General features: G+C 43.1%; 1 protein-coding gene across 1 annotated transcript in view; it reads right to left on the reverse strand.

The window, feature by feature from the left end:
- Positions 1–19,502, reverse strand: part of ncam1a (neural cell adhesion molecule 1a) — a 206,684-nt gene extending 187,182 nt beyond the window's left edge. The window contains exon 1 of the mRNA XM_080013104.1: positions 19,381–19,502. Coding sequence (XP_079869230.1) covers positions 19,381–19,435 — 55 coding nt within the window. The 5' untranslated portion in view covers positions 19,436–19,502. The remainder of the gene's footprint in view (positions 1–19,380) is intronic.
- Positions 19,503–26,628: the final 7,126 nt, after the last annotated feature.

Below are 26,628 nucleotides of genomic sequence, written 5' to 3' on the forward strand. Positions count from 1 at the left end.
AATGTCGGATTTGGTTATGTTGATCGCTGTTATGAAGTGTATGCTTCATGAGAGTGCTCTGAGGTGGAATGCATCTCGGCATTCGGCCCGTGTCCGTTATGATCTTACAGGTTTTCGATAATGCTGCTCCTTGAAATCCTTGAAAACGAGGCCACATTTTTGTTGAGCTCCCTGCTTTCGGGAACCAGTCTCCCCTGCAAAATGTTGGTAAACCAGAAGTGTTACTAGTGCTACTGAGGGCGACTAACAGCTCTACCACTGTGATCGAGCTCTGTACGCTGCCTTTATTGAGCTTTGTTAAATCTTTTGAAGGACAGAATTTTTTCCTGTGGGTGCCTTACAGTATACCATTGTGTCTCAAAAAGCACAAGGACACCAACCATTAGTTGTCAACATTTTATTAGTGAAAATGTATCTTCTTTTCAGATTTTTTGCATTTTAATGCAATTGAAATTCAACTGGCTTAATGAATAAGTAACTAAAATTAAATTTAAAAAAGAAAAGATGGAATGGGACTGTAAAAAGAAAAATGTAGGGAGCGAAAAACAAAAAGCGAACGGTCCAAAATGACTGGAGTCAGAGACTGCCATCCTATGCTGCAGTCGTAGTTGTTACACGTGGTAAATGTGCCGAGTAAAAGGCTCAGAGGACAGACATTGAATTTTCTCTCCCTGCCACCATAACCCCACCTTTTTCGTGTGGGGGGTTGGCCCCCGATCAGAAGCCAAGCTGTACACTTCCAGCACAGTGCGGTAACTCCTTCTGGCACAGAAAAAACGGACCACCTCCTGCCTCCCATAATGACACAGCGGACAGTGATTAATGAGGCCACGCCATGGGGGAGTCATGTGCCTCAGACCTTTGCAAGAGGAGGGGCAGCAGGTAAAACGATCAAAAGATGAATCTGAAGGCTCCTCTGAAATTCCTACACCCCATAACATTGCTCACATTGTCACACAAATCTTCCCACCGCCACCCACTGTATGAGAAGAGAACACAGAATTGGTGTTGATTCTCAACTGGCTGTTCTGTGACCCCCGGATGGAGAGGGGGTTTATGCAGTACCTTCTGGCGTTCCTTCTTGCATTTCCGATCAGGAAGGCAGCAGCCGCTGAATCTGAGCCCTTAGGGGGAAACTTTATCATATGTGCATCAATGGCGATGTGTGATTTCGATAGAGTAAACTTCAAATACTGGGAACATAAGTAAATTCAATGAGAGTGTACAATGTGTGACCATCAAATAAACTCTAGCACAGAGTTGAAATAAAGCCTTTTCTGTGGATGAAAACCAAAGCAACAGACCACCAAGGATGAACCCTGAAGTTGGGGGCACAGATCGAATAATAACCGTAACGTCAGAAAACTCACCCTTTGACGCTTTACATCTAACTCCAGATTTTTGATTCACAGATATTTGCTGTGTCTATAAAAACTTCTGCCTTGGTCTTGAAATAATGCTTATTAATAAAAAATAAATAATTCCATACCAGACCATTCGGGATTGAGGGATACAACTATTTCCCTTTTTCTGCTCTTTGTCGGCTGGCGAGTCCCTCTGATCGAACTGCAATCTAACTGTTCAAACACAGCTGCATTAGTGGGCTATCATCACAAAGAACTCCACCACCCCCTCTGCCATCCCTACTTCCACTCAAATGCCGAGATACGTACAGCTGCCGACTAGTTGCCCGGAAACTGAACGCAATTTCATGAATACCACCCCAACCCACCTTGACACCCACCAGCACATTATTACAAAAATGGGATAGTGTTACAGGAAGAGCCGCAAACGGCCTGAGCCCTTAAATTTAATTTTACAGGTTTCGGCCTGAGAAACCTGCGTTTCTCCCCTCCATCACAGATAATGCATCCATTAACAGTTGACCTTGTCTCTAATGAAAGTTCGGATGTCATTGAAATTTTGGAGATGGGATGGAGCAGCGCTTCATAATTGCACCTTTGCTTAAAGGGCCCCTATTGAGTTTTTTGCCCCCCCCCCACACACACACAGCCTCCGCTGCACTTCAGACTGACTTGAACTGCCGTTCAATAGAGTGCACTGCGAGCTGATGTCATTCCAGATCACATTACCCAGTCCAGACAGAAGCCTCATCAAATAGCCTGCTGATGGACACCCCTCGTCAATTTCAAGCTATAAAACGAGCCTTATGGTTTAATATCTCTTGATGTTTAAAAATAAATGGCTGCCTTTACATCTTGGCACTATCTGATTAAAGAAAGAATTAGATAAAAATTTGAAAGAAATAGGAAGAGCCAACGACGTCTAAACTGTCTGTCTTGTGACTATGGGACTGGCACATAATAGTTGTTCAATTTACAAACCTGACTGAGGAAAAAAAAATTATAATACATTTATGACAACATACAGTTGAAAAGTAATCGTAATGCCAAAGTAACGGTGTGTAAAATGAGAAATGGAAATGGTAGGAATTGCAGTTCAGTAGCTTTAGCGTTCATTCAAAAGTTGATTTGTTTCTTGGGTCATCAAATGGATCATATTTCACCTCCTTTAAATATTTTTCTGCGCTCCACCTTCAAAAATTGCCCCCCAACTATTGTCAAGGTAACCATATTTGTTGTTTTGAGAAATACAAAAGAGAGAGAAAGAAAAAGAGAGTGATGATGCTTATTGTGTAAAGCAGAGGACCCATAGGGATATTCACAAACAAAACAAAAAAACATATTTTTCTAACTTTGTGTTGCTTCTGTGGTGCTGAGGGACCTAAATCTGGCAGAGAAAGGTACTGAGTCATGCAAATGGGTTGCTTGTTATAAATAAATGGGAGGGAGCTTGATAGGGGCGCTTTCCTATTAACCTAATAGGAATAGGAACAATTCGTGCAGTTTTGGCTTTCCTATGCGAGAAGAAATTGGCATTTAAAAGCCCTCCAGAGGCAGACTTAAGCTGCGAAAAAGCACAATATCTGTGAATTAACTAATTAAAGTTCCTCAACGTCCTTTGCCGAACGGTGCCTCGAGCCTCTACTGAACAATACCATGAACAAGAAGGAGCGAAACAGGGGAGTAGAATAGACCGGGGGGGGGGGTTATCATCTTCAAATACATAAGAGGATTGTAGGAAAAGAAAGATGCATTGGTGAGGAAGGCTGGATATAACAGCTCTGCACTTTCATGGTATACCCAAACTGTGTCGATAGTATTGAGACAATGTCGTCAGCGTCAGTGGGCCCAAAATAGAACAAAAGGTTTCTACAGTAAGGATAAATGTAAATGCCACTATATCATGGTGAATGGTAAATCAAATATAAGTTATTGTACCTTGAACAGAATTATATGACATTTAACTGAGTAAATATTTAAGAAAAATGCATTTTGAATTGAACGTATTGAAACATTTCTGACCATACACGACACTTTTTGCGAGGGAGGCGGCAAGATGATATTTGGAGGCTCGAAATGTAGACACGCCATTGCTCTGAATGCGATGTCTGTGTTTTGCCGTCTTTGTTTTTCTCCCCCTAGGTTGGACAGAGTCTCATTAAGGTCCTCAAACAATGCAGGCCGCGCTCTCTAATTAACGAGTGGCTTGCTTAAAAAAGGGCCCTGTCCTTGTGAAGCCGGCCACATCTAACACTGTCTCGGCTCAGTCACCAGCGCCTCTGAACTAACAGACCGTCCATTCTTACCAGAGGGAAAAAGTGAGAGAGAGGGGGAGTAAGAAAGAGAGAGACCAAAGCTTGTTTGGAGCCCAAACAATTCTGTTTCGCATCATTTTCATAGTCACCTCATTTACAGTCGTCGGTTTCCCATGGACATGGTCCATATTTTCGCCTACCGACACCAAGTACAGAACAGGGATACTTTGCACTTTTTCATGAAGATCCCATATGCCTCCATAAAACTGAGGGGTCAACAAGTGGTCTAGTGATCTAAAGGTTGCTGGTTCGATCCCAGGCTCCTCCTGCTAGCATGCTGTAGTGTCCTTGAGCAAGACACTTAACCCCTAATTGCTCCTGATGGCTGCGTCGTCGATGATTGAACAATTGTAAATCGCTTTGGATAAAAGCGTCTGCTAAATGAAATGTAATGTAATGTAAGGTCCCAAGTGGTCCCAACAGGCACAGGCCATCTCACAGTCCTGCTTGGACGCAGTGGGGGCAGAATGAGTAGACAGTCACAGCACTGAAAACAGCAGGCTGAGCATGGTAGTTGGCCATGACTGAGCATGCATCTCTTTGGAACGGAAAGGAAATCCTTTCAGTGGGACCAACAAACAAAAAAAAGAGAGGAGAAATGGGAGCTCAATGTGGCATTTTGGAGTTGCTCTTTGCGCTGACAAAAGCGTGAGATGGTGATAAGTGATGTGACCCTGCAAACTCAAGCTAATCGCACCACTACTTGAAATGAATCATTGTTCGCAAGCAGTTATTACCTCAAATTGTAAGTACAAGGGGCTCAAAAGTAGCATCCCACAAAAGTCACAAGAGTGCTTAACAGCTCAAGAAGTTCCAGTTTGACAGTTGAATAAAGAGAAATAAATGACAGACAGTCAAGTAAGCAATGCCCTTCAAACACAAAGAAAAACCTAAATGAAAAAAGAAGCATTTGTCCCCAAAAACCATTGTCAGTACACTGAAAGATGTGAAGCATATTCACAACCATGATGAAACCAACGAATGGATTTTTGGAACGATCATGGGCAGGGGAAGTTTGGACAAACTGTTGGTGAAGTGGTCAATAGTTTGTGCTGGTGGCTTGTGCATACAGCAAACAAAAAAAAAGGTTAGGGTTTAGGTTAGGGTCATTCACTACTTGTCCTCAGCACACATTGCTGAAAAGGTTATATTTGGAAAGGTCTGTTTGTATTGCTGTAGAAACGAGTATACGCTCCAGCCTCATGTCAGCATGAGCAACTATTGTCGCCACAAATGAGAAATCTCTCTGTGCCCTCATTGGGGAGGCTTCGTTCTCTCTGGGCTTTTACGGTCCACAATCGAACTGGGATCGATTTCCTCCAAATGGACTGCGCAAGGAACACTCCAACCCCATTTAAAATTCAATAAGATAACATCTGGGGTTTCCATGAGTAGGATTAATGTACATAGGTTTTTTTTTGGTGTACATGTTATTATCATTTCCACCCTTTCTTCTACTGGTTACTAAATTTCCATTTCAAGGCTAGCTCCACAAATTACTGGTTTGGTTTTTTGATTTTATCAGCCCTGCATTGCTGTTCAAGCTATCTTTGGGGGAAAGTCGGAGTATAATTTTTCACACATGCAAATCTTATGCAAACGCACCAAATACTTCTCTTGCAATGGAGGCAGGTATGAAAGAAAGCCATGCAGTGTTCTAGGGCAAGACCGTACACTGAAATGTGGATTCCGTTAGTGCATTGCTTGACTGCAATGTCAATGAGGCGGGAGCGTTCATGAAGCATGCTGAACACATTTCGAAGTTTGGGTCTGGAGCTTATCAGTAGTGCGATTTTGCAGGGCCTTTTTTTTGGCTTGGGTTTTTAAACGGCAACTTCTAAACCCCCTTGTACGGTACTTCTTAAGAGCGCAGCCCATCTGGCTGCCCACACTAGCAAGCCAGACATCCATCATACTGTATGCAGCACAACACACTCCTTTTGTTCCTTCAATGTAAACATATTTTATCCTTATGGTGTAAAAAGAGAGCGATGGTCTCCATTTGACAAGCCAGCGCATTGTCTGTCACGGTCGGTGAGGATGTACTGTCGATTGATTTCACGGATAGATCTTACAGAAAAAAAAATCGGCTTGCTGATTGTAACTAAGTTTCTAATTTGTTAGTAATATGGATGGCTTCTAAATCACTATTTGTAATCGTCAAAGTTAAGCATCGTCAAACCTAGCATGCAGCAAACAAAAGGTTAGTTGGTGCTGCAGGAAGATAATTTCAAGACTGTTGACAGCATGTAATTAAAGGCAGTATGTCTTACGTGTTATGAGGAAAAAGTTAATTTTCGATAGAAATATAATAGCAAAAAATTCATTACTTTGATTAATTCCATGTTGGCTGAGCAACAGTTTATTCGAAATATCAAGGTCAGTCATTATGATCAGTGGCTATGTGAGGACAGCAATGTTTCATTTTTCAACAATGCCATTTGGTTTGAGATGTATTTGCCTGTGTTTATTTTTTAATGCAACAATACCATAAAGCAGGTTAACTGACTGATTTACATTAGGCAACAGATCCAGCCTTAAAAATTGGCCAAAAGTTCTCCAGAATGACTTGCAGTAAAAACACTTGCAGTACAAACTTGTGTCAGGTGGTGAAAACACTGCAAACTAGCCAGCGGTACCCGGAAAGTCAATCGCGCATTCCTTTGCCACCTGTCACATCGGCACAGCCTCAACACTGCGAGATTTGTTTTCCAAACGGGGGCAAAAGCATCATAGTTTCAATTTGCATTTGTTGGCATGTTCTCCAAACAGTACAGAGAGATAAATAATTATACTGTTCCACAACTCTGCAGCGGCTTATTAAAGCGGCAGAGCGGCGCATTATGCAGAAATTCCCAGCAGATAAAATGAGACAGGTGTCAGTCAGGAGAGCGGCTATTCTCTTCAGAGACATAATCAGGGCATAATATGTGTGCTCCTGCAAATTTAGCTCCTCTTGCAACGACTGGCATCTAGGCCTGATCGGCACTATATTTAAACGTTCTTCTCTGGGATAAAAACATCAGTATTTCTATTGCTTTAGGTTTAAATGGATACACATAACTATAGGTGGCATACACACAGGTCGGAGATGGTTGCAGCTTGGTGCTGAGTCACGCCCCCCCCCCCCCCCTTTCGGGTCAGGGCAGAAATGAAATCTTGTCCTCTGTGCTATAAGAGTGCTTCATTACAAATAATAGGGGCCCCCAGCAGCACAAAGGAAAACAATGAATCTAGAGGTTGAACTCCCCTGGTGCGGGGAGTGGGCTCCTCCCCAAAGACAATCTCCATTGTGGCCTGCCTTACCCTCCCTCACTCCCCTTCTTCATAGCGCCCACCGGCCCCCCTACTCCATTGGCCCTCAGTGTCCCCCCTCTCAGAGAGAGCAACTGCGGGAGCTTTTCTTTAGAATGGCTCTTTGACGTTGCTTTTTTTTCCCCCTTGTATGTAGCTCTTCATAAATTACAAGCCCTCTCCTGTCTTTGTAAAGCCCAAGTTGACCCGACCACAAAGCAAAGCAACCTTTCAGCAGTCTTTAGACGGGGTTGAAATTGTTGTGGGGGGATGGTGAAAATTTGATGGAAAGAAAAGCTTGTGAATATATTTACTTGTCTTTTGGACTCCAGCATTCTGGTAGTTAGCTAAACAAGAAGCCTGAAGCTCCTACCTAATTAAAATATGAAACTCTATTAAAAAATGGGGGGAGGGGGGGGGGGCTTTTATGTGAGCTTTTTCTTTATTGTCCATGACCGGAAGAATTTTAATATTAACTTTTTTTTTCAAGTCGTTTAATAGCCATACAGTACAACAAAGCAAGTAAGACGGGAGCATTTTCGATCATCCTCTGTCTGTTATGTCTTTGGTTAATGTCATCGTCGGTGAGTCGGTTAATGGGACATCGGTCAACGAATGTCCAAATTAGACAGAGAAAACGGGCTCCTCCACATCATATGTAGAATTTGTTCCGCTAAGATTTGCCCGTCTACATGGGCAGTTACCGTCTACTCTCAGGACATGCAATGACATCACCATCCACTTTGCAAGCACCTGCCTCCAAACACCAAAACAACGCCACCAATCACTACTAATTAGAGGCATCCCAATGATTTGATTTCCCCACAGACTGCTCTTGCTATATCTACGGCCCGATATTTGATTATGGGACGGTTCTTGGTGGCTAATTAGATGTTATCCGATACATGACATTGATCAACAAGCCACCGAGTCGGTAATCAGTGCACTGTACAGCCCACAAGGTCCAGGATGTCTGCTGATGCTGTATATATTTATTTATTTATTTTCCAAATTTTTTTTGAGCTGTATGTTTCAAAATACACGCGATTCAACAAGATGTGTGTCTCCTTCCTACATCACTTGGAGACTCATTAGAATTAGAACCGCCCCCAATATGCCCCCCACCGCCCCCACGGCTTGAGAACTACCAAGTACCGTCGGAGCCGCGAGAATTACGTCGAAGCTAAGAGCTAAGCATGGGAACTGCTCTGTTTTTGGCTGCACAGACCGGCACAAATCTTTGAAAATAAGGAGATATCAATACCAACTGTCAGTGACAAAACTGCAGCTGATGGAAATATAAGTATTTAAAAAAGAATTGTGCTATCTGTTCCTTTTGAGGTACACCTGTCAACCCTCAAGTCTTTCCCTGGATTCTCCCGTATTTTACCCTTCTCTCCTGTAGGCTGCGAGCCGCTGCACGTTCTTCCAAACAAAATCAATAAAAACAGTGTGGTTTTCTTTGTAGATGTATTTATTTTATTTATTTTATTTTTCGAGGTTTCCTAATTAAATGAAACAAAAAAAAACCCTGTGCGGTGTCCTAGTGAAGTGCAGAGCCCTTGCCTTACGAAAGTCAGAGCAAACTTTTAAATGAGGATCTGATATGAGTGAAGTTTCAGCAACTAGATTGCTTATTTGTCGCCACATATTTGTCCAGAAACAGATTTTGGTGGACCGATAAGGTGAAAAAAAGGTGAAAGTTTACATACTTCATACAACGGAACACTATTACTGATGCTCAAACCCCATTGGCTCACGGAACCCTACTACTCATGTTCAAACCCCATTGGCTCACAAAGTAAGGGGCCTGGTCTACAGCAGCAGCTCATTTGCATTTAAAGCGGCACACACTAAAACAGACCGTCAGGAACAGGAGGGGTTTTGAGGCATGTTAGAATGGCTATAATGCATAAGTGGTATTTGCAAGGGTTGTATTTTTTAGCAACTTCAAAGACATGTTTTGGGGAGCTCAGAGACCTACTGTAAATTCACATATTGAAAAGGAATCTAATATGGCTCTGCGGTGTGGAGATGGGATGGTTTGAGAACATTTGGCAAAGCTGTAGATTGTGTCAGTGAAAAAAAGGAAACACGTCATGTTTTCTTATGTGTGGCTTTTTGTTTGGACAAGAAACTGCAAATATAAGTGCCAGCTCATGTTATGCTATAAAGTCAAATCTCTGTGTTTGTCCGCGTGATATTAAAGGAGCCTGTGGTGTGGTGTGTGGATGGTGTGGTTTGAGCAGTCACACCTAACTTGGATCTAGGTGATTGGGTCAGGGTGGCTGCATACCAGCTGCTCATTGGTTGGGTTATCAAGCAGCAGGTTAAAACCCCCATCTACACACACACTCAGGATAGGAGCCCTGTCATGACATGTTCAATCTGCTCCTGGCTAATTCCACCTCGCCTTCTCTCTTGAGTGGGTGTGTGGATGGGAGTTTTAACCTTCTGCATGTTAGCCCAACCAATGAGCAACTGGTATGCTGGCACCCTGACCAAACACCTAGATCCAGGTTAGGTGTGACTGCTCAAACCACACCATCCACACACCACACAGGCTGCTTTAATATCACGTGGACAAACACAGAGATTTGACTTTATAGCAGAACATGAGCTGGCACTCATGAAATATATTTGCAGTTTCTTGTCGAAACAGAAAGCCACACAAGAAAATATGACGTGTCTTTCCTTTTTTTCACTGACACAATCTACAGCTTTGCCAAATGTTCTGGCCAACAAAAAAAACAAAAAACAAGCATAAACATTCATTATCGCACCAATCTTAATTAGCTAAACTGTTTTTCAATTTCAGAAAAGCCATAATTTGCAATCTCATTGCAAGCTTACTGGCTGCAGGACACAATCTTGACATTCCTCTTGGAAACATAAATAAAATGTTTGACCCTCCTGTTTAACATTAATTTGTTTTCTTTCTAGCTGTATACTATAAAAATTACTTTGCGACTTGGTGTTTGCCACCCGTCCCCCAAAACAGCGCTCAACCCCCTTTTCCCCCCAAGTAGTTCTGCACACGGCCGTCACAAAGGAACGTCCACAGGGCAACGTTGAAGGCCCACTTTAAAGTGTAGAATAAGATATGGACCTATGGACGTTCGAATTAGGATTGTACATGCATTTTGCGCTATAGTTCGACTTTTTCCTTCAGAAAAGGTAAAAGGAGTAAAACAAACATCACAAAAAACCTTTAAGACCTAAAAACCTGTGCTTGTTTCTATGAATATCAATAGAACCAACCAATGAACCAGGGATCCGAGCTTCTGTGGCCGCGCCCCAAGGCAACTCAGCTAATTTAGAAAGTAAACATCTCCAAAAGTATCGCTTCTCACCCAGTGTGATTTCTCCCAAAAGACACACTCGTTGTTTTGTTTCCAAGCACAAAGGCAGCTCAGCACCTGAGGAAGCCAGCCAATCCTGGACTTGTGTCGCATCCCAGGGCGTGAGCTAACCGCCATTTCTAGGCATTACATCATAGTGATGAGTCACTTGCTGAGCCTTTGGGGCCATGCGCCATGAGGAAACAACCTCCCAGGTAACAACCAGCGGTACGGCGTTGCGGTGAAGGATGAACAGAAGTCAGGCAGAGATTCTTATCAGCAAAATGAGCGGGCCAGAGTTCTTTCTGTGAACAGGAGCACCGTCTGTAGGCCTCTAGTACTTTACACATCTACATTTAGATATGGCTCTGCTTTGGAAAAGCACAATCCTCACAGGTAGTAGGACCATGAACAAAAGAACCTTGGCCTAGATCTGAGAGAAAGAGATGAGGGGATGAACTTGACTGTACATGAGCAGAGAATGATGATTACAGTAGGTTCACAATACGGTGGGTTACATACACATGGCTCCTTAAGAGAACCCAGTGGTGGACGGACAATGATTAATTGATGAACCATCAACGTTTGAGTTCATTATTATGTACCATCTATAGCAGGGGTCGGGAACCTATGGCTCACGAGCCAATTATGGCTCTCTCGATGACGGTATATGGCTCGCAGAAAATTTTGAGCTTACATTTTTCATCACAATTAACAAGTGATAAATAATTATTCTGTCATTTTAAAGTAAAACAGGTAAGAGAAATTACAATTTTGAAAATAAAATTCAAAATATAAATGTGGCGGACAAAGGGGCGTAGTCAAGCACCGGCTGCGGACCACAGAAAGACTCCAGGGGCTTTTTACGCGGCGCCCTGCCCCTCCTGGGTCTCTGCTCAGGCCCCACTTGTGGGAGTCTCTGCCCACAGGTAAGGGTTTAGGGAGGGAGACGGAGTCTTTCTGGCCTTGGTGCGCCCACATGGCGAGAGTTTTATTGTTCATTTCAATATGCGGCACGCAGGCCACAATTATATATATCACTGAGGATTATTATAATAATTGTGGATAATAATGATCCTCTTGGGCGCAGGAGGAATGGCGTTCCACTCCTGAGCTGCTTACGAGCCCATGCACGGATCCCCTCTGTAAGACAGACAAACATTAAGAAAACTCCCTGTCTCGAGTCGGAGCAATCAGCTGAACACAAGTGGACAGAAATGGAAAAAACTTCAATATGTATGTGACAAATAATCTCTTCAACTTGAACTTGAACTTGAACCTGAAGACCAGCTGATTCTTAAAACTCGGAACGAGCTTCCCGTCACATAGCACACAATGCAGTGTGTGAGTATTGCCGTATTGACCATGTTTGGCTCTACATACGCATGTGAGCAGCCTTTCTGGCCTCTGAGAAACATTTAGAGCAACCTACGCTCACGTTTAACTGATGGAAGCCTCAACGCAGCATGAAGCTTAACCTCACTACGTATGAAGCAGACTACAAGGCCATCAGCAAAACCATGCAGCACCACAAGTCGCCTTAATGGTAAAAAGTATTTCACTTATTATTGGTTAGCTACAGTATAACAACAATATTGCTAAGAAGAATAAAGAGAAATGTATTATTTTTTAAGTACACAGAGATGTGTTATACGTTAAAAATGTATGCCTTACTTGAAAAATGCACGCATTAAGTTGCATTCAATTGTATTGAATATTATATGGCTCACAAGGAAATACATTTAGAAATATTTGGCTTTTATGGCTCTCCCAGCCAAAAAGGTTCCCGACCCCTGGTGTATAGGACGCTGACTCATCCAGGCTAAAACTACTTGAGGCCACAGTGGTAGTCAGTTGAGGAAGCGTGTGTATGAGTATAAATTTAATTCTGCGCAGTCCCACACTATTCTACTTCATAATCTATTCACATCAATGTTTCGGCAGTCAAGCCTTCACGGGGGTGTAGAGAGTGAGCACTATGCAGCATGTAAACAACAGTAGCAGTGTGGGTCATCTGAGGTGTGAAAAATAATACTTCTGTGCATATCTTCTTTTGACTTTAAGAGGAAAGCCCAAAGTAAATAAAAGACGCAATGAAATACGTCGGGGAAATAGATAACCTATGAACCAGGATGCAAATGTGATGAAAGCTGAACAACAACCTAAATAATCGCAGCATGTGAAGTCTGCGGGGAAAAAAAATTGGCAATCTGAGCAGACGGCTGGTGCACCTTGCCAACGGATCAAAGAGTTCCCACTGGAGGGTCTGGCATGTGGGATATCTCTAAACAGATACGAGGAAAGGGCCAAAGCTCAGGGCAAGATACACAGATCCCTGCACAAATCCATCGCAGTTTAGATGTGAGTTTGAAGAGAGGGGAGGGGGTTGACAAAATGTGATCGTAGTGAAAAACTGCCCCCAAAAACTGTAAGAAATGTCACCTTCAGCATAATTCATTTATTTTTTCCATTTTGAGCTGTTTCGTTCCATTTTGAGCCATTGTCTAGGTTTTCCAATGCAATACACTAATCCTGCCGTCACGACCAATTTTCTTTGACAAATTACCTATTTGAGCGCAGTTTAAATAGAAATAAAGAAATAAGAAATAAAACTATCGAGTGAGTCAACGGTGTATAGAATCTTCCAACACTTCAAAACCTTTGAGAGGTCACTACATTAGCGCTGACTCTCCATTTCTGATGAGAGCTCATAGCTCATCGTTGTTGAGGATCTGCTTCGTTTGGCAGGCGGCCCTAGGCTGTCATAAAGCAGACTTATATGACATGTTTGGTTAAAAAAACTCCAATATCATCTCTATATTGAGCATGATGCTCATAAATCTGCGATTGTATTTCCACTTCATTTATATTTCGCCAGTGTCCCTCGAACACTCCCGGGCGACACCGTATGGACACGCTGCAGGTTCTATCACTCCATGGACACCTTCACCAGACTTGGCAGCTGCACATTAACACAGAGCAAAAGACAAACGCTCGAGATGCACCGATCTGTTGGCCGGTGACCGGAATCAGCCGGTATTTAGGTTGATCGGTCGTGACCTGTGACTGGCCAATCAGTGTCATATATATACGATTTTGTGGCAGTCAAATTAACACGCCTGATGCTGTGCTCATGTACTACCTCCGCTACTCAAACCTGGTGCAACGTAATGTAACGTGGTTAAAAAGAAGATTCGATAAAGATACATTTAAAAGATTATGAAAGATTAATTATGAATTGCTTGACAATATTCCAAACTTGTTTGATGTCACGACAGCGGAGCATCTGTTCTGGTTCCTAGTGCATGAGCTCTGCTCGGGATGAAAGGTAATGGTAAATGGACAGCATCTTATATCGTGCTTTTCCAGTCTTGCTACCACTCAAAGCGCTTTAATAACACACGCCTCACATTCACCCATTCACACATCGATGGCAGCTGCAACCATGCAAGGTGCACACCAGCTCATCGAGAGCACTTCAGGATTCAGTGTCAAGGACTTTATTTTGAGATACAGTTCTTGACGGGTCACTCATTAAAACGAATTGTTCGATTTGATTCCGTTGGTTTAATGCAAGGTGTGGGAAGGAGGACTTCCAGTGAACGAGAGTGAGCCATTTATTATTGTAAAAAAAATTTGCAATGGCTGCAATTTCTTTTGGAATGGCAAATACCATATAAATATAACAGAAATATATATTTGCACTTTAAAGTGAAAAAAACTTTCATATGAAGTTTGAACTGGACATTTCCATGTTTGTTGTATGTTGCCTCCTGCTAAAGCTCAGTGAGAGATACAGGTTGCCTTATACTGAAACTTGGTTAAGTCCCATATTCTATCTTATTGGAAATGTGTGTGTCAAAATCTGCAATCTCACTATTGTGGTGACTGAAAATTGCAGCGGTAGTCCATATGTGCAGCTTTCCTGAGTGTGATCAGATCACACAATGTAATTGTCATTGACGTACAGCAGATATCCTCAACGAGACCAAATGATAAGAAAATTTGATTCCTCCGATCACGGATATAAACTCAAAATGATCGGATGATAATGTCAAGGCTATTTTGTAGTTAATTTATTAGGAACATACAATTGAATGAAAATTGGAATCAGCCAAAATCGGAATCGGCAGGTCAGACTTAAACAAAATTGGAAATCGGAATCGGCCAACAAAATTTCAACCGGTCCATCTCTAAAAAAAGCAGCAAGTGTCTTGCCAGTAGTCACTGATTAATATAGAAGCTTGCCTCCGACACACACACACACACACACACACACACACAATGGCTCAACCCAGCCCTTACACTCTGAACTCATAAACACTCCCACACAGCTGGGTAGAGACACGCGGTACAGAACTCTTCCTTTCCAAGCTGGTCCACAGTGATATGCGTAACAGAGTTTCCATGAGAAAAAATTGGTGCCAGTCCACGTGTCCCGAAAAAATGGGAGAGATTCCGGTCAAATATTATCTGTGTTTATTGAGCTTGAAAACAATTGATAAGCAGGCAATATAAAGAATAAAATTATGAAGGATATGTAAGAATAAATAATGTAGAATAGTAGAATATTCTGAACAAATAAGTCCCGCCTTTTAAAAAATATATATTATGATAGCTACTTGAAATCAAATAATTAGTTTGTGAACAATAGGTAGCAAATGCCGCTACTTTAATTAACATTTCAAATAATAAAGTTTGTGGTCTTGTCCGTCTTCATCGGCACATCTCGTCAACATATTTTGCAACACAATGAATATTTACCGTCTGCTTTGGGTCAGAACTTAGACGGCTTATTTCAGTGCTCTTTGGATTCCAAAAAACTTGAGAACCACAGCAAAGCGACGATTCCGTCTTTCGCATTCCCAGTAACCGGTGAGTTCCCGCGTCAAACTGCATTTTTGTGGTTGTTTGGGCATGAGCATTTACATATGAGTGACATTTGAAAACGACATGTTCCCTTCCGCGCTGAAGAAGACACATCCATTCAGTCATCCGGGCAATAAGTGGAGTTTGTGTCTGTGTGCATGTGCGTGTGTGAGTGTGTGAGTGTGTGTGTGTGTGTGTGTGTGTGTCTGTGTGTTTGTCCGTCTGTGTTTGTGCGCGCATGCGTAGCCTCCATTCAACGCAGCAAACCAAGGTCCCTTTTCCTCATTTTTTTTCCACGTCCAATTCTCTATAGGAGCCGAGTGGAGCCGAGCCCCCAAACCCCTCCCCCACACACACACCACCACCACCACCACCACCACCATCACCAGCACCCAGAGCATACACAATGCAAATCACACTGGGTTCCCTCCATTCACCGATTGATTAATATGCAAAGACAGCAGCAGAAAAACACAGGCTGTTGGGACGGGGGAGGGGGGGGTTGATGGGGGCATAATTTTTAGATGTCTGATTGAAAATGGCGCTGTGACCCAACAAGAATTGATGAACGTTGCGTTAATTGTAATGGCTTACCCAGCATAATGGCCGACCCCCCCGATCCCCCCCCCAAAAAAGGTGGACTGTCAATTGCAAAATTTTTACCAAACCGCAAAACTGAATCTTAAAGGCCAATTTGCAGACTTTCTTTTTGATGCACGTGTCTTATCGTTCATTATTTCACTGAATGACCAACAGCTACCACTGACACCGTGACAGATGCTGTTTATGGACTGCTTATCTATTCAATTAGTCCTTGAATGGGGCCTTCCAAATTCAATTGCGCGACCCCTGCCAATGTTGACATGGAAATGAGCATGTAATTGTTGTCTCTAATTTATGATAGTGATTTTGCCAAAGAAAAGCTTACATACTAAATGTTTGCGAGAAAAACCCTAAACCCCACTTCTGTGAGCCATGATAATCATTTACCTCAGGTGATCGCAGGCTCGCAGTGTAGCCTTCTGAGTATCTGCTTTGTTCATCACCGGTTGCCATGGTGTTGCTTACACTTAATATTCAATAGGTAACCTCCAAAAAAGAAGAGGGAAAGCATAAAATAAATATTGCAATCAGTAGTTTGAGCTAACACCCCCACCTTGATGTGGCGATAATCAGGAAAAGTAAAAAAGAAGGGAGTGAGAAAGTGACGGACCAGAAAAGAGGAAAATTTGGCGGTGGAGATTTGTGCGATTGCCATGGGCTGGAATGATGTTTCCTAAAAGATGAAGGAGCCATTAGGTGGCAAAGTTGGGGGGGGTGAGAGGATGTTAAAGGGTAAGAAAAAACAGATGTGTGTTGCTTTGCCAGTCCATTGATAAGAGCTTCTGCACAGTTGCCTACTTGTTGTGCATCGCTGATTAGAGAGTCGGTGGAACTCGCTATAACAACCCAAGAAGCTGTTTGGGAATGCAACTCCTTGCTGTTTACAGACAGGAACCGGAGGAGGAGCAAGGGCACATGGTGCAGAGCTCTGCGATTTATCAAAAGAGAAACTATACCGTAATTAGAAAGTGTGACTATACCGGCAAAAAAAAAAAAAAAAGGCACTAAAGCTGTGATTTCGCAGGACAAAATGTGTGCATGACGCCTAGAATGTAAGTCGTCCCGCTAGAGAGAAGAGATCTGAAGAGCAGGCCCAGTTTTTATTCAGGCTAAACAGAGTAAAACGCCTTCTAATTTTCCCCTTGTTGGGCCACTTTTTACAGTTTCCCCTCGTTCAAAAATAGCTCCGTATTATTTTCATAGTGGCTTTGAACTCCACCGCATAAGTTGAAATCACACATGGCAACCATTTTGGAATTGTTTATTTTCATTTTTCTCTCCAAAATGTAGAATAAGGTTCAACATTGCCTTCCCTTTTCCGAGTTCATGCTCGATGAAAGTAAGCTCTTGTGTGGGTTTGTGTGCGTGTGCATGTACTGTTTGTGTGTGCGTGCGTGCGTGCGTGAAGGGAGGGGGCTAGAGCTAAAAATGGTCCTTTTAAAGTGCAGTTTCCTGAAGGAACAGTTGGAATCAATCCTGGGGGGGGGAGGGAAAAAGGCCACCGTACAGATCTGACAGATACAGGCGGGTTGCCAGGCGGTACACTTAACAGCTGATGGCACAGGTAAACACGGTGACAGCAGGGAAAACCGTGTCCGCGGTATCAGCCGCCATTATCGCGTTGTGAGCTCATGGGCCAAACACGCCACTTTAATAAAAAATGTCAACATTCAGCATCTCATGTGTGTATAGACAAGCCCTCCTCCCTCCCCGCACACAAACCCCCAGTCATCCTGGTCAGGAAGGGTTTCATTTGGGCCTTTTTCCAACTCAACAGAGTTATGGGAGGGAATGCTAAACCACTTTATTTTTGCATCTACGATTAGTCCCACACTGACCCAACAGACTGACAGCAGTACGCCGAGCGAGTTTAGAACTGGTCTTGACTGCCTCTCTCTTTGGGGGGAGACAGAGAGAGAGAGGGGGGGGGGGGGGGAGAGAGAGAGAGAGAGAGAGAGAGAGAGAGAGAGAGAGAGAGGGAGGGGGAGAGAGAGAGCGCAAGAGGACCAACCACAGTCAAGTCACTTGGTTTCCTCAAGAACAAACATTAAATTCGATCTGTCCAGCCGCGGCTCGCTATCTGGAGTTGTTGCGTCACCGGGTCCTGAAATGTAATTACCAGTGATTTGGAACTGGGAATCGACCGCTGTAATCACATTTGGTCTCGGCCTTCCAACAGCACCCTTTACTGTCATTAACCCTTTCTTGCACCTAATGCTGCACCATCACTTCAACTGATCATAAGTTGGCCACGTATGTTGCACATATTCATCCTCCTCCCTAATGCCACCATAAATTAATATATTATTTATGATATATACACACAGTGATACACAGTGATATATATATATATATATATAGGAGAGAGAAAGAGAGAGCGAGAGAGAGAGAGAGATGGAGAGAGATGGAGAAAAAGACAGGGGGCATGAAGGGGGGAGAGAAGGAGGAGGGTGGGAAGTAGAGGGAGGAGGGGGCGAGGGGGAGAGGGCCTCCCCTCCCGAAACAACAGAAGCTGTGTGACTAGACCCTTATTGTTTACCACAGAATAATCACTACTGGAGATGAAGGGAAGCAGAAACTCCCGCTCAGCCCGAAATAGACGGATGAATGAACGAGTACATCATTTTTAGCAAAAACTTTAAAAAACAGTAATATAATAATAACAATAACAACAAAAGCAGTAACAATAACAATAATAAATACACCAAAAGAAAAAACTCTGAAATCAAAACTCTGCAGTCAGAATGCCAACTGCGGAGGATGCTTTTATGAGTAAACAAAACACAACAACAACAACAACAACAACAACAACAACAACAAGAAACACTTTTGCTTGATAAATCTCTACACGCGTAAAAGTGATCGCACGCTTGTCTGTGAAACCAGCTGCGCGGGGGCGCGAACAAAGCGCGCGGCGAAGGCGACGCGTCGCCCCGGCTCCAGCGCGCCACAGAGGAACGTCGAGGGGGGAAAAAAAAACATGGAACTGAATGGAACAGAATAATAGAATAGAAGTGGAGTATGGTATTTCCATCGGTCCAACAATCCCACTCTCTATGATTCCCTGGGTCTTGTGTGCAATGCGGTCACGCTTTTTTTTTTCTTATTTCCCAAACGTAACGGATCAATCGACCTGCGCATTCCTCGCCAGTAAGTATCCCAGCCCGGAGGGGTTTGAGATCCGAGATCCCGAATGGTGTCAAAACGACATGAAGAATACAAACCCCAGATTGAGGCGTTCTGTCTCAAATCTCCCACTCCCCCCGACCAAACTTTGTTAAACGCGTTGTATTTAACTCAGCCCGTCCAGCCGTGCAGGGGATGCGGGCTGGAGGCTGGAGCCTGGAGGCTGGAGGATGGAGGCTGGAGGATGGAGGCTGGAGGATGGAGGCTGGAGGATGGAGGCTGGAGGATGGAGGCTGGAGGATGCTTCACCAAGAACTGCGCAGAGCGCACGCACCAGCACGCGCGCGCGCAAGCGCGCACACACACACACACGCACACACGCACACACACGCGCGCAGAGGCTCCCGAAACATGCGATTTATTTCTAATATCTATAGTCAATGATTTGATGTATTGTTCTGTATTTACCTGCATAGCCAATGAACAGCAGCGTTGTCCAGATGAGATCCCTTGTTTGAAGCATCGCAATCTTATCACCAAAAAGGTTATTCTCCTCTATGTGGGGGGAAAAGATCAAGACGCACTCTAGCAGGGAGTGATTTCTGGTTGTGGTGTTTTTGCGCGCGCGCGTGTGTGTGTGTGTGTGTGTGTGTGTGTGTGTGTGGGTGTGCGTGTGTGTGCGTGTGAGGGTAAAAATGCACCAGCCTGCACTAAATATTTTCTAGTGCCGTTCGCTCCTGATAAGTCTTTAGCCCCGTGCGTGTGTGTGCGTGTGTGCGCGGCGGCAGCGAGCTCCACAATGAGTGACAAGGAGCAGCCGCAGCACATGCGCACCGGCGCGAATTACTCCGCGCCCGCAAGGGGAGCCTGGGTTCAACGCACGCACGCACGCACGCGCGCGCGACACACACACACACACACACACACACACACACACACACACACGCACACACACACACGCACACTGGAAGTGGTGGATGAAGGCGCAAAGTAGTGCGTAAAGCACGCTGGAGAACGGCAGATGGTTCCTCGGTTGGGATGATGCAGAAGCAGCCTGCCACGCCACACCTTCCCACAACTTGAGCTGGTTCTGACGAATTCAGAGCTGGTGGCCTGGCTGGAGATGATCAATTAGTACAGACTTGCAATTTTGATTTTGCAACACCAGCTCATTTCCAGAGTTTGTTCATTTTGTTTGCACTTTTTTTTTGTTGTTGTTGTTGTTGAACATGTTGAACATTTTACTAATCTTCGTTTTTACATGGCACAGTCGTTGAACAAACACAGCTTTTCGAAAGTTTCTTTTGGCTTTACAGAGTTACGAATACAGAAATGTAAACAATACAAAAAAGAGAAACATTACATATTAAAATATGAATTATATTATTTAAATTTATAAAGAAAAAAATCGAATAAAATGTGCGCCCACAATGATACCCCTTGTATCATCTATCCATCTACAGTATTATCTACACTTGTAAAAAAAAAAGTTGGTTCAACTTCCCAAAACAAGAGAAGTGCCCATCACTTATTTTTTCCCCTTTAGTTGCCTTAAAAAAAAACAAAAAACATAAATTTCAGTCTTTTTTGACAGCATTTCAGCATTGTTGACCATGTTTATTGTTTATTGGTTCCTCTTTGGAAATATTTTGTTTTTATTTACAGCAATGATTCTCATTGCGAGGTCTGGGGACACCCAACGGTCCTCTGAAAGGTTCCATGGGGTCCCGTAGCAAAATTATTAATAGTTATATAATTATAGTAATATAGACGAGAGGCATGGACATTTGGATCCAGTCATATCTAGCAGTACAAATCTTTTCAGATTGGGGTTTCGGAGACAACATCAAATCAAATGGTGTTTGTGGCCAATCAAATCGAGGGTCCTTGATGTGAAAAGGGTTGAAAATCACTGACTCGACACTGAAGTGTGGGTTTGGGACAGTATCGGTGTCCTGATTACTGCACTTGATGAGGCAAAATATGGCATTCTCTGGATCTGAAGACCCCCGGAACTTTAAACGTGAGCACCCTTTCTAACCCCCAATATAATACCACCGAACCACTCCGAACCAGCTTGAAACAGACCCAGTTGCAGTTTGTAAAATTGTGCAGAAGGGGAACATCACCACATGACGTCAGTGAGCACTCATTAAACCACGTGCAAAATCTGCTTCAAATACAGAGGAAGTGGCAAAAAAAAAATTCCCAAAAATATTAAAACTGATTGGGGAAGCCTTTCCCCCCCCCCAGCAACGGTTTGACTGACTTTGTAATGTTGTGCTGCAGTAGGAGTTCCCATTTGGAAAATTTTACGTTTTGATCCCAGTACTGGCTGCTGTGAGGTTGTGCGAGGAGCCACAGCTGGAAAGGCTTTGATTTTTTGAGATTAACCAAACTTCTGTCTAATGCAGGTTGTCCCTCGTAATTCTCTGGAGCCTTCCTAATTATAGCCGGTTCTTTAACATTCATGACACATTTATTGATCAGACATGGTGTGCGGCATAAGCATGCAATTGGAAATTGATGCTGTCGATCGGCGATATAGTGATATAGTGTACGGATCATGATCTAGAGCTATTGCTTGAAGTCCCTGTAAAGCAACAATAAATACGTGAATGTGTTATTAACCATCCAGCCAAATTTGAATGATTAAACAAATCACCTAGTACAGTATATAAAATTACTTTTCAAAATCCTGGAAAAAAAAAAAAGCAATAAAAGGCCTCTGCTCTAAAACGCTGAGAGTGTGTCCCGTGTGGATGCTGAAGCCACGGCCCATCCTGGGAGAGGTGCAGCCTCTGTCAAGTGTCAAATAGCACTCCAATGCAATCAAATCAATCAGTCAAACAATACATACATATACAAAATCCATAATCCGAAAACCAATAACGGTCTGTTGTTCGTTGTTTTGATTATAGTCTGAAGTTAAAAATATAACATGAGAAAATGGGACATTTGTTGCAGGGAGCGTGGTGGCTCCCCCAGCTCCATGGCTCCTTGTGTGCCCCGGGAGTGCCCCGCTCACGGCCCCTCTCCCCAAGCCTGCACCAGATGTAAATAAGGAAACCGAGCTGTTATGTACATTCTGGCATTCAGGGAAGATGCATTCAGGGACGAGGGCGCCATAGCTAGATAGCAAAGTAGTGCGGGCTGTAGTAACACGCGATTGAGTGGGAGAACCACTGGCGCTAATGCGCTCTACTCTTATATAGTGTTAGGAGAGGGGCCATGCCAGGTATAACCGCTCCGCGTCATAGAGTCATGATTTAAGCTCGCTCCAAAAAAAAAAACAGAACACAAATATGGTGAGAAACTGTTAAACGATCTAGCGCCACAATTCAGTACTATATCGTTCAGTCTTGTCACATGTCTTCAGCATTTACTTTTTAACATGTATAATGTGTTTTGAAACAAACCTTAGCAGTGACTTTACAGCGACTTTATGCTGGGTCTGTTTTATGAAATGTAAGCAGTGAATGTGAAATGTAAAATGTCAAATCTATGCATGTTTTGACACATATTAATATCTCAGCGGCAACGCTGTTTCTATGTTTCTATGTGTGAATGAAATGTGTGAACCGTCTGTTCGCCATGTGTTAATAGTAAAAACAGAAATACACCCAAAGCCAATGAAAAGTTTAAAATGTAGCCATAAAATGTTATTTCAAAGTAAAGGAAACAAATGACTATTTATTTATTTCAGGGATAGCATTATGGTGGGAAATACAATATATAATAAACTGGTTTTTTTTTTAGGTTATATTGTGATACAACCTAAACAATGTATAAAAATGTATTAAAAAATGTATGATCATTTAGCCGCATAATGTACAGCAGGTGGTTTCTCTTCCCGTGCTTTTTTTCATATCTGTTACAATCCTGCTTTACTTATCTCAACTTCTCAGACATTTTTATTTCTTATGAATATACTTGGCGGCATGACAAATCTGGGGACGTTGATTTATGCAAATTGATTATTGCATGCAAGCGCTTCTTATTGACGAATGAATGGGATTTATTAACAAATGTCTCCTTCCCAAAATGTTCCCGCATCCGGAGAGAATTTCCAGTGTGTGTGTCGCCGACAAATATAGGAGAGCCATATCAACATACTGATAAATGAGACCAGATAATTACACAACAGGGGAGAGTTATTCTCTGTATTGTGTGCGTTGTCCCAGAAAATTTATTTGGATCCAAAATTGGGAGTACTGATATCTCTGTGGACAGCTTTCCCAACTAGTCGCTCTGGTCCCATGTTGCTTCTTAATAAGGGCTTGGTCATCATTCTTGAGTTAAATGTTAAACGCCGCCTATGTAGCTGGGCTCCATCTCATTTTCTCTCTTTTGTTTTTGTTTTTTAAACCCGTGCTGTCAGCGTGCTGGGCATACAACACAGAGTGTTTGTACGCCATTGCATCCAGGACAGAGTTAGTTTGCAAGTGGGTTCAAGTTCTCAACCTGCAATGCAACTCTTTATTCATTCTTAAATCATCAAGAACTGCTGCAATAACTGTGTCCTGTGGACGACCTTTAGAATGACAAGAGCACAGTTTTTGGTTACAGAGAACCACCACCAACCCGCCTCTTTGGAGAATAATTTATCATGATTGGGTCTATAATGATCACTACTCCAAGAGGGGGAGAATCACCACGGGTGAGACAATTAAACATAGAAACAAACAACAATCAACATGTATTGAAAAACAGTTAATTAGGTCACGTGGCCTCTTCCTGTCATAGTTATGGCAGTAAATGAGGGAGGAAAGGAGACGAATGCAACCAGGAAGGTGCATGTGTGCGTGTGTGATGGGATCGCCTGCATGTGTTTGAGTGTGTGTGTGTGTGTGTGTGTGTGTGTGTGTGTGTGTGTGTGTGTGTGTGTGTGTGTGTGTGTGTGTGTGTGTGTGTGTGTGTGTGTGTGTGTGTGTGTGTGTGTGTAAGATGTCCACCCACAGCCCGCACAAGGGGGAGTCCTGCTCCACCGCAGCCGACCAGAGGCCCCACCCGGCGTGAGTGCCAAGGGCCCATACACGTAGCAGCGAGTGCCCAGCGCGGGGCAACTCGATGTTACTTGTGGGGGTGCGAGTCCTTCAGGCAGGTCGAACCCGAATCACTCCCACCCCTCCTGTCCCGCAGACCCTGGTCCAATGGAGTGTCGTTCGGAGTAGGATTGGTGTGCGAGTGTATGTGTTCCAAGCTAATGTGAGTGGGATTCAAATTTTGGGACGGACGAGAAGCACGCTCGGGCAGGAGCGTGCCAGGCAAGATGGCAGCTGCAGAACTCCATCTCATTAACAGAATCAAAGGACAACCTAGGTGACCGCAACGTGACCTATTGTCACACAAGGCAGGGCATATACTGTAGCTCTCCAGATACCTGGCCAGATACTGTAAGCACATTATCACTCAACAATACACTGTTAACAACCAGCAATGTGTTTAGGAGCAAGTCATTCACCTCCACAAAAAAAATGGAAACAAACCTTAATGAATCTTGTTATAGGGTTCGCAAATCCGCCATAAAATCTAGTTTACACGGAAGATTTAGTGTTTAGTTGGGAATTGTTAACTACCAAGGCTAGAGATTAGAACGGTCCCAGTGAGAGCAGTTACATAAGTAAATAAGATGATCCTAAACCTACTGAGCTAGATACTGAAATATATGACTATCCTCGGGGGAAACATCAATCCTGCTCGTAATATTATCACAAATCCGAGCCAAACTCCTGCCAAATTGAGATCAGCACAAAGTGTGCAGGGAGGACACTGATGTAGTATGAGTCGTAGGCTTAGTGCCCCCCCCCTCCCAAAAAAAAAATTTGGCATATGGAATATGGCCCCACCAACCACCATGCGTTGACTGACAGGACTTTTCAGAATCGAGACACACCCCCTTCCACACCCTGATTCCTAGAACACTTGTTGCCATTTATTATCCATTTTTTCAGTGAGGCTCAGACCAGGGGATGAAATCACTCTTCAACATGATGAGTCCACCATCTAAATATACACTGACACACGCTGTTAGCATTGGTTTACTGGAAAAGTGAACCTCCATCACAACTCCAAATGCCCAACTTTGGGGGTTTACCAGAATCACGATGGCAGTCAACCATATCGAAATGTTCATCATGGTTTAACAGTTTAACAGTTAAGTTTAATGATTACAGACCTCAAAGACATGATGGACCTGGGAAACGTAATGAAATGAATAATAATACCACTACTACTACTACTACTACTACTACTACTACTAATAATAATAATAATAATATTAATAATAATAACAATAACAGAAGTAAGAATAAACTTTATTTGTATTCTGTAAAATAGAAATAACAATAAATAAACCACACAAAAATTAACAAGAACAAGCCAAACAATCCAAGCGGCATAAAACAGGGAAGATCAAATAAGTAAAAGGATAAAACAATTTTAACAACATTTATTAAAAAGGATGGATAAAGTTAATAATTGAAAACAGAAAAAAGAGTGTTAAGAGTGCTAATTACGAGATAGATTAAAAAGGTATGTTTTAAAATGCTGTTTAAAAATGTAGACTGAGCCCACCTCTCAATACTTTTTGGTACGGTGTGCCACCATTAGGGGACTTTTGAAATGTTTAAAATACCTGCATAAGACGACCTAAGCGCTCGTGAAGGGACATAAAACAACAGGGAATCATTTATGTACGAGGCTGCTAAACCACTAAGAGCTTTGTATTCAAGTAGAAGGACTTTAAAATCAATTCTAAAAGATATAGGATATAATGTAGGATTCTGTCTCGCATAAGCATTTCACTGCATATATACTACTCACAAAAAGTTAGGGATATTCGGCTTTCGGGTGAAATTTCAGGATAAATCTAAAATGCACTAAATCATTTACAGGTGAACTTAATTTGACCTTCTCTAAACCTTTGAATGCACATGTCCAACTGTTTAATGTTTCAGTACTTTTTGCACAACTTGCTGTTCTCTAACAAGGAGCTGAACGGCAAAATTCACAACAGGTGTTTGATCCATGAACCGACCAATACATTTCCTGGTTCAATTGGAATTGGCATTTAAACAGTCCTCGTCATCATGCTGTTCACATTTTGACATCATGAGACCAAGACGACACCTAACAACTGATCAACAGTACCTCGCCATTGCGAGGCTTCAAACAGGATGTTCTCAGAGGGAAGTGGCCACTGAGCTTAGAGTGTCACAGAGTGTCATCAGCAGGTTGCAACAGAGATACAGAGAGACTGGAAGAGTCACAGAAAGGCATAGAAGTGGACGTCCTTTGGCCACATCCCACACTGATGAATGCTTCATTGTGAACAGTGTCCTGCGGAGCCGGATGAATGCCACTCAACTCCAGGCACATTTAAGGTGAGAGGCACCCAAGTGTCACGTCAGACCATTCAAAACCGTTTACATCAGTGTGGCCTGTGTGCTAGACCACCTGCAAGGGTACCTGACCACACCACCATGCACAGGCATCATCGTCTTGCACGGGCCAGGGAGCATTTACGCTGGACGAGGGACCAGTGGCCTCAGTGCTGTTCTCTGATGAAAGGCGATTCACGTTGAGCAGAAATGATGGCGAAATGTTGGAGATGTTGGAGACGTCAAGGAGAGCGCTATGCATCAGCCACTGTTGTCACCAGACGAGCCTTTGGTGGTGGTGGTGTTACAGTGTGGGCAGGTGTGTCTAGTCAAT

The sequence above is a fragment of the Zeus faber genome (assembly GCF_960531495.2).
Source record: "Zeus faber genome assembly, chromosome: 14".
Lineage (NCBI taxonomy): Eukaryota > Metazoa > Chordata > Actinopteri > Zeiformes > Zeidae > Zeus > Zeus faber.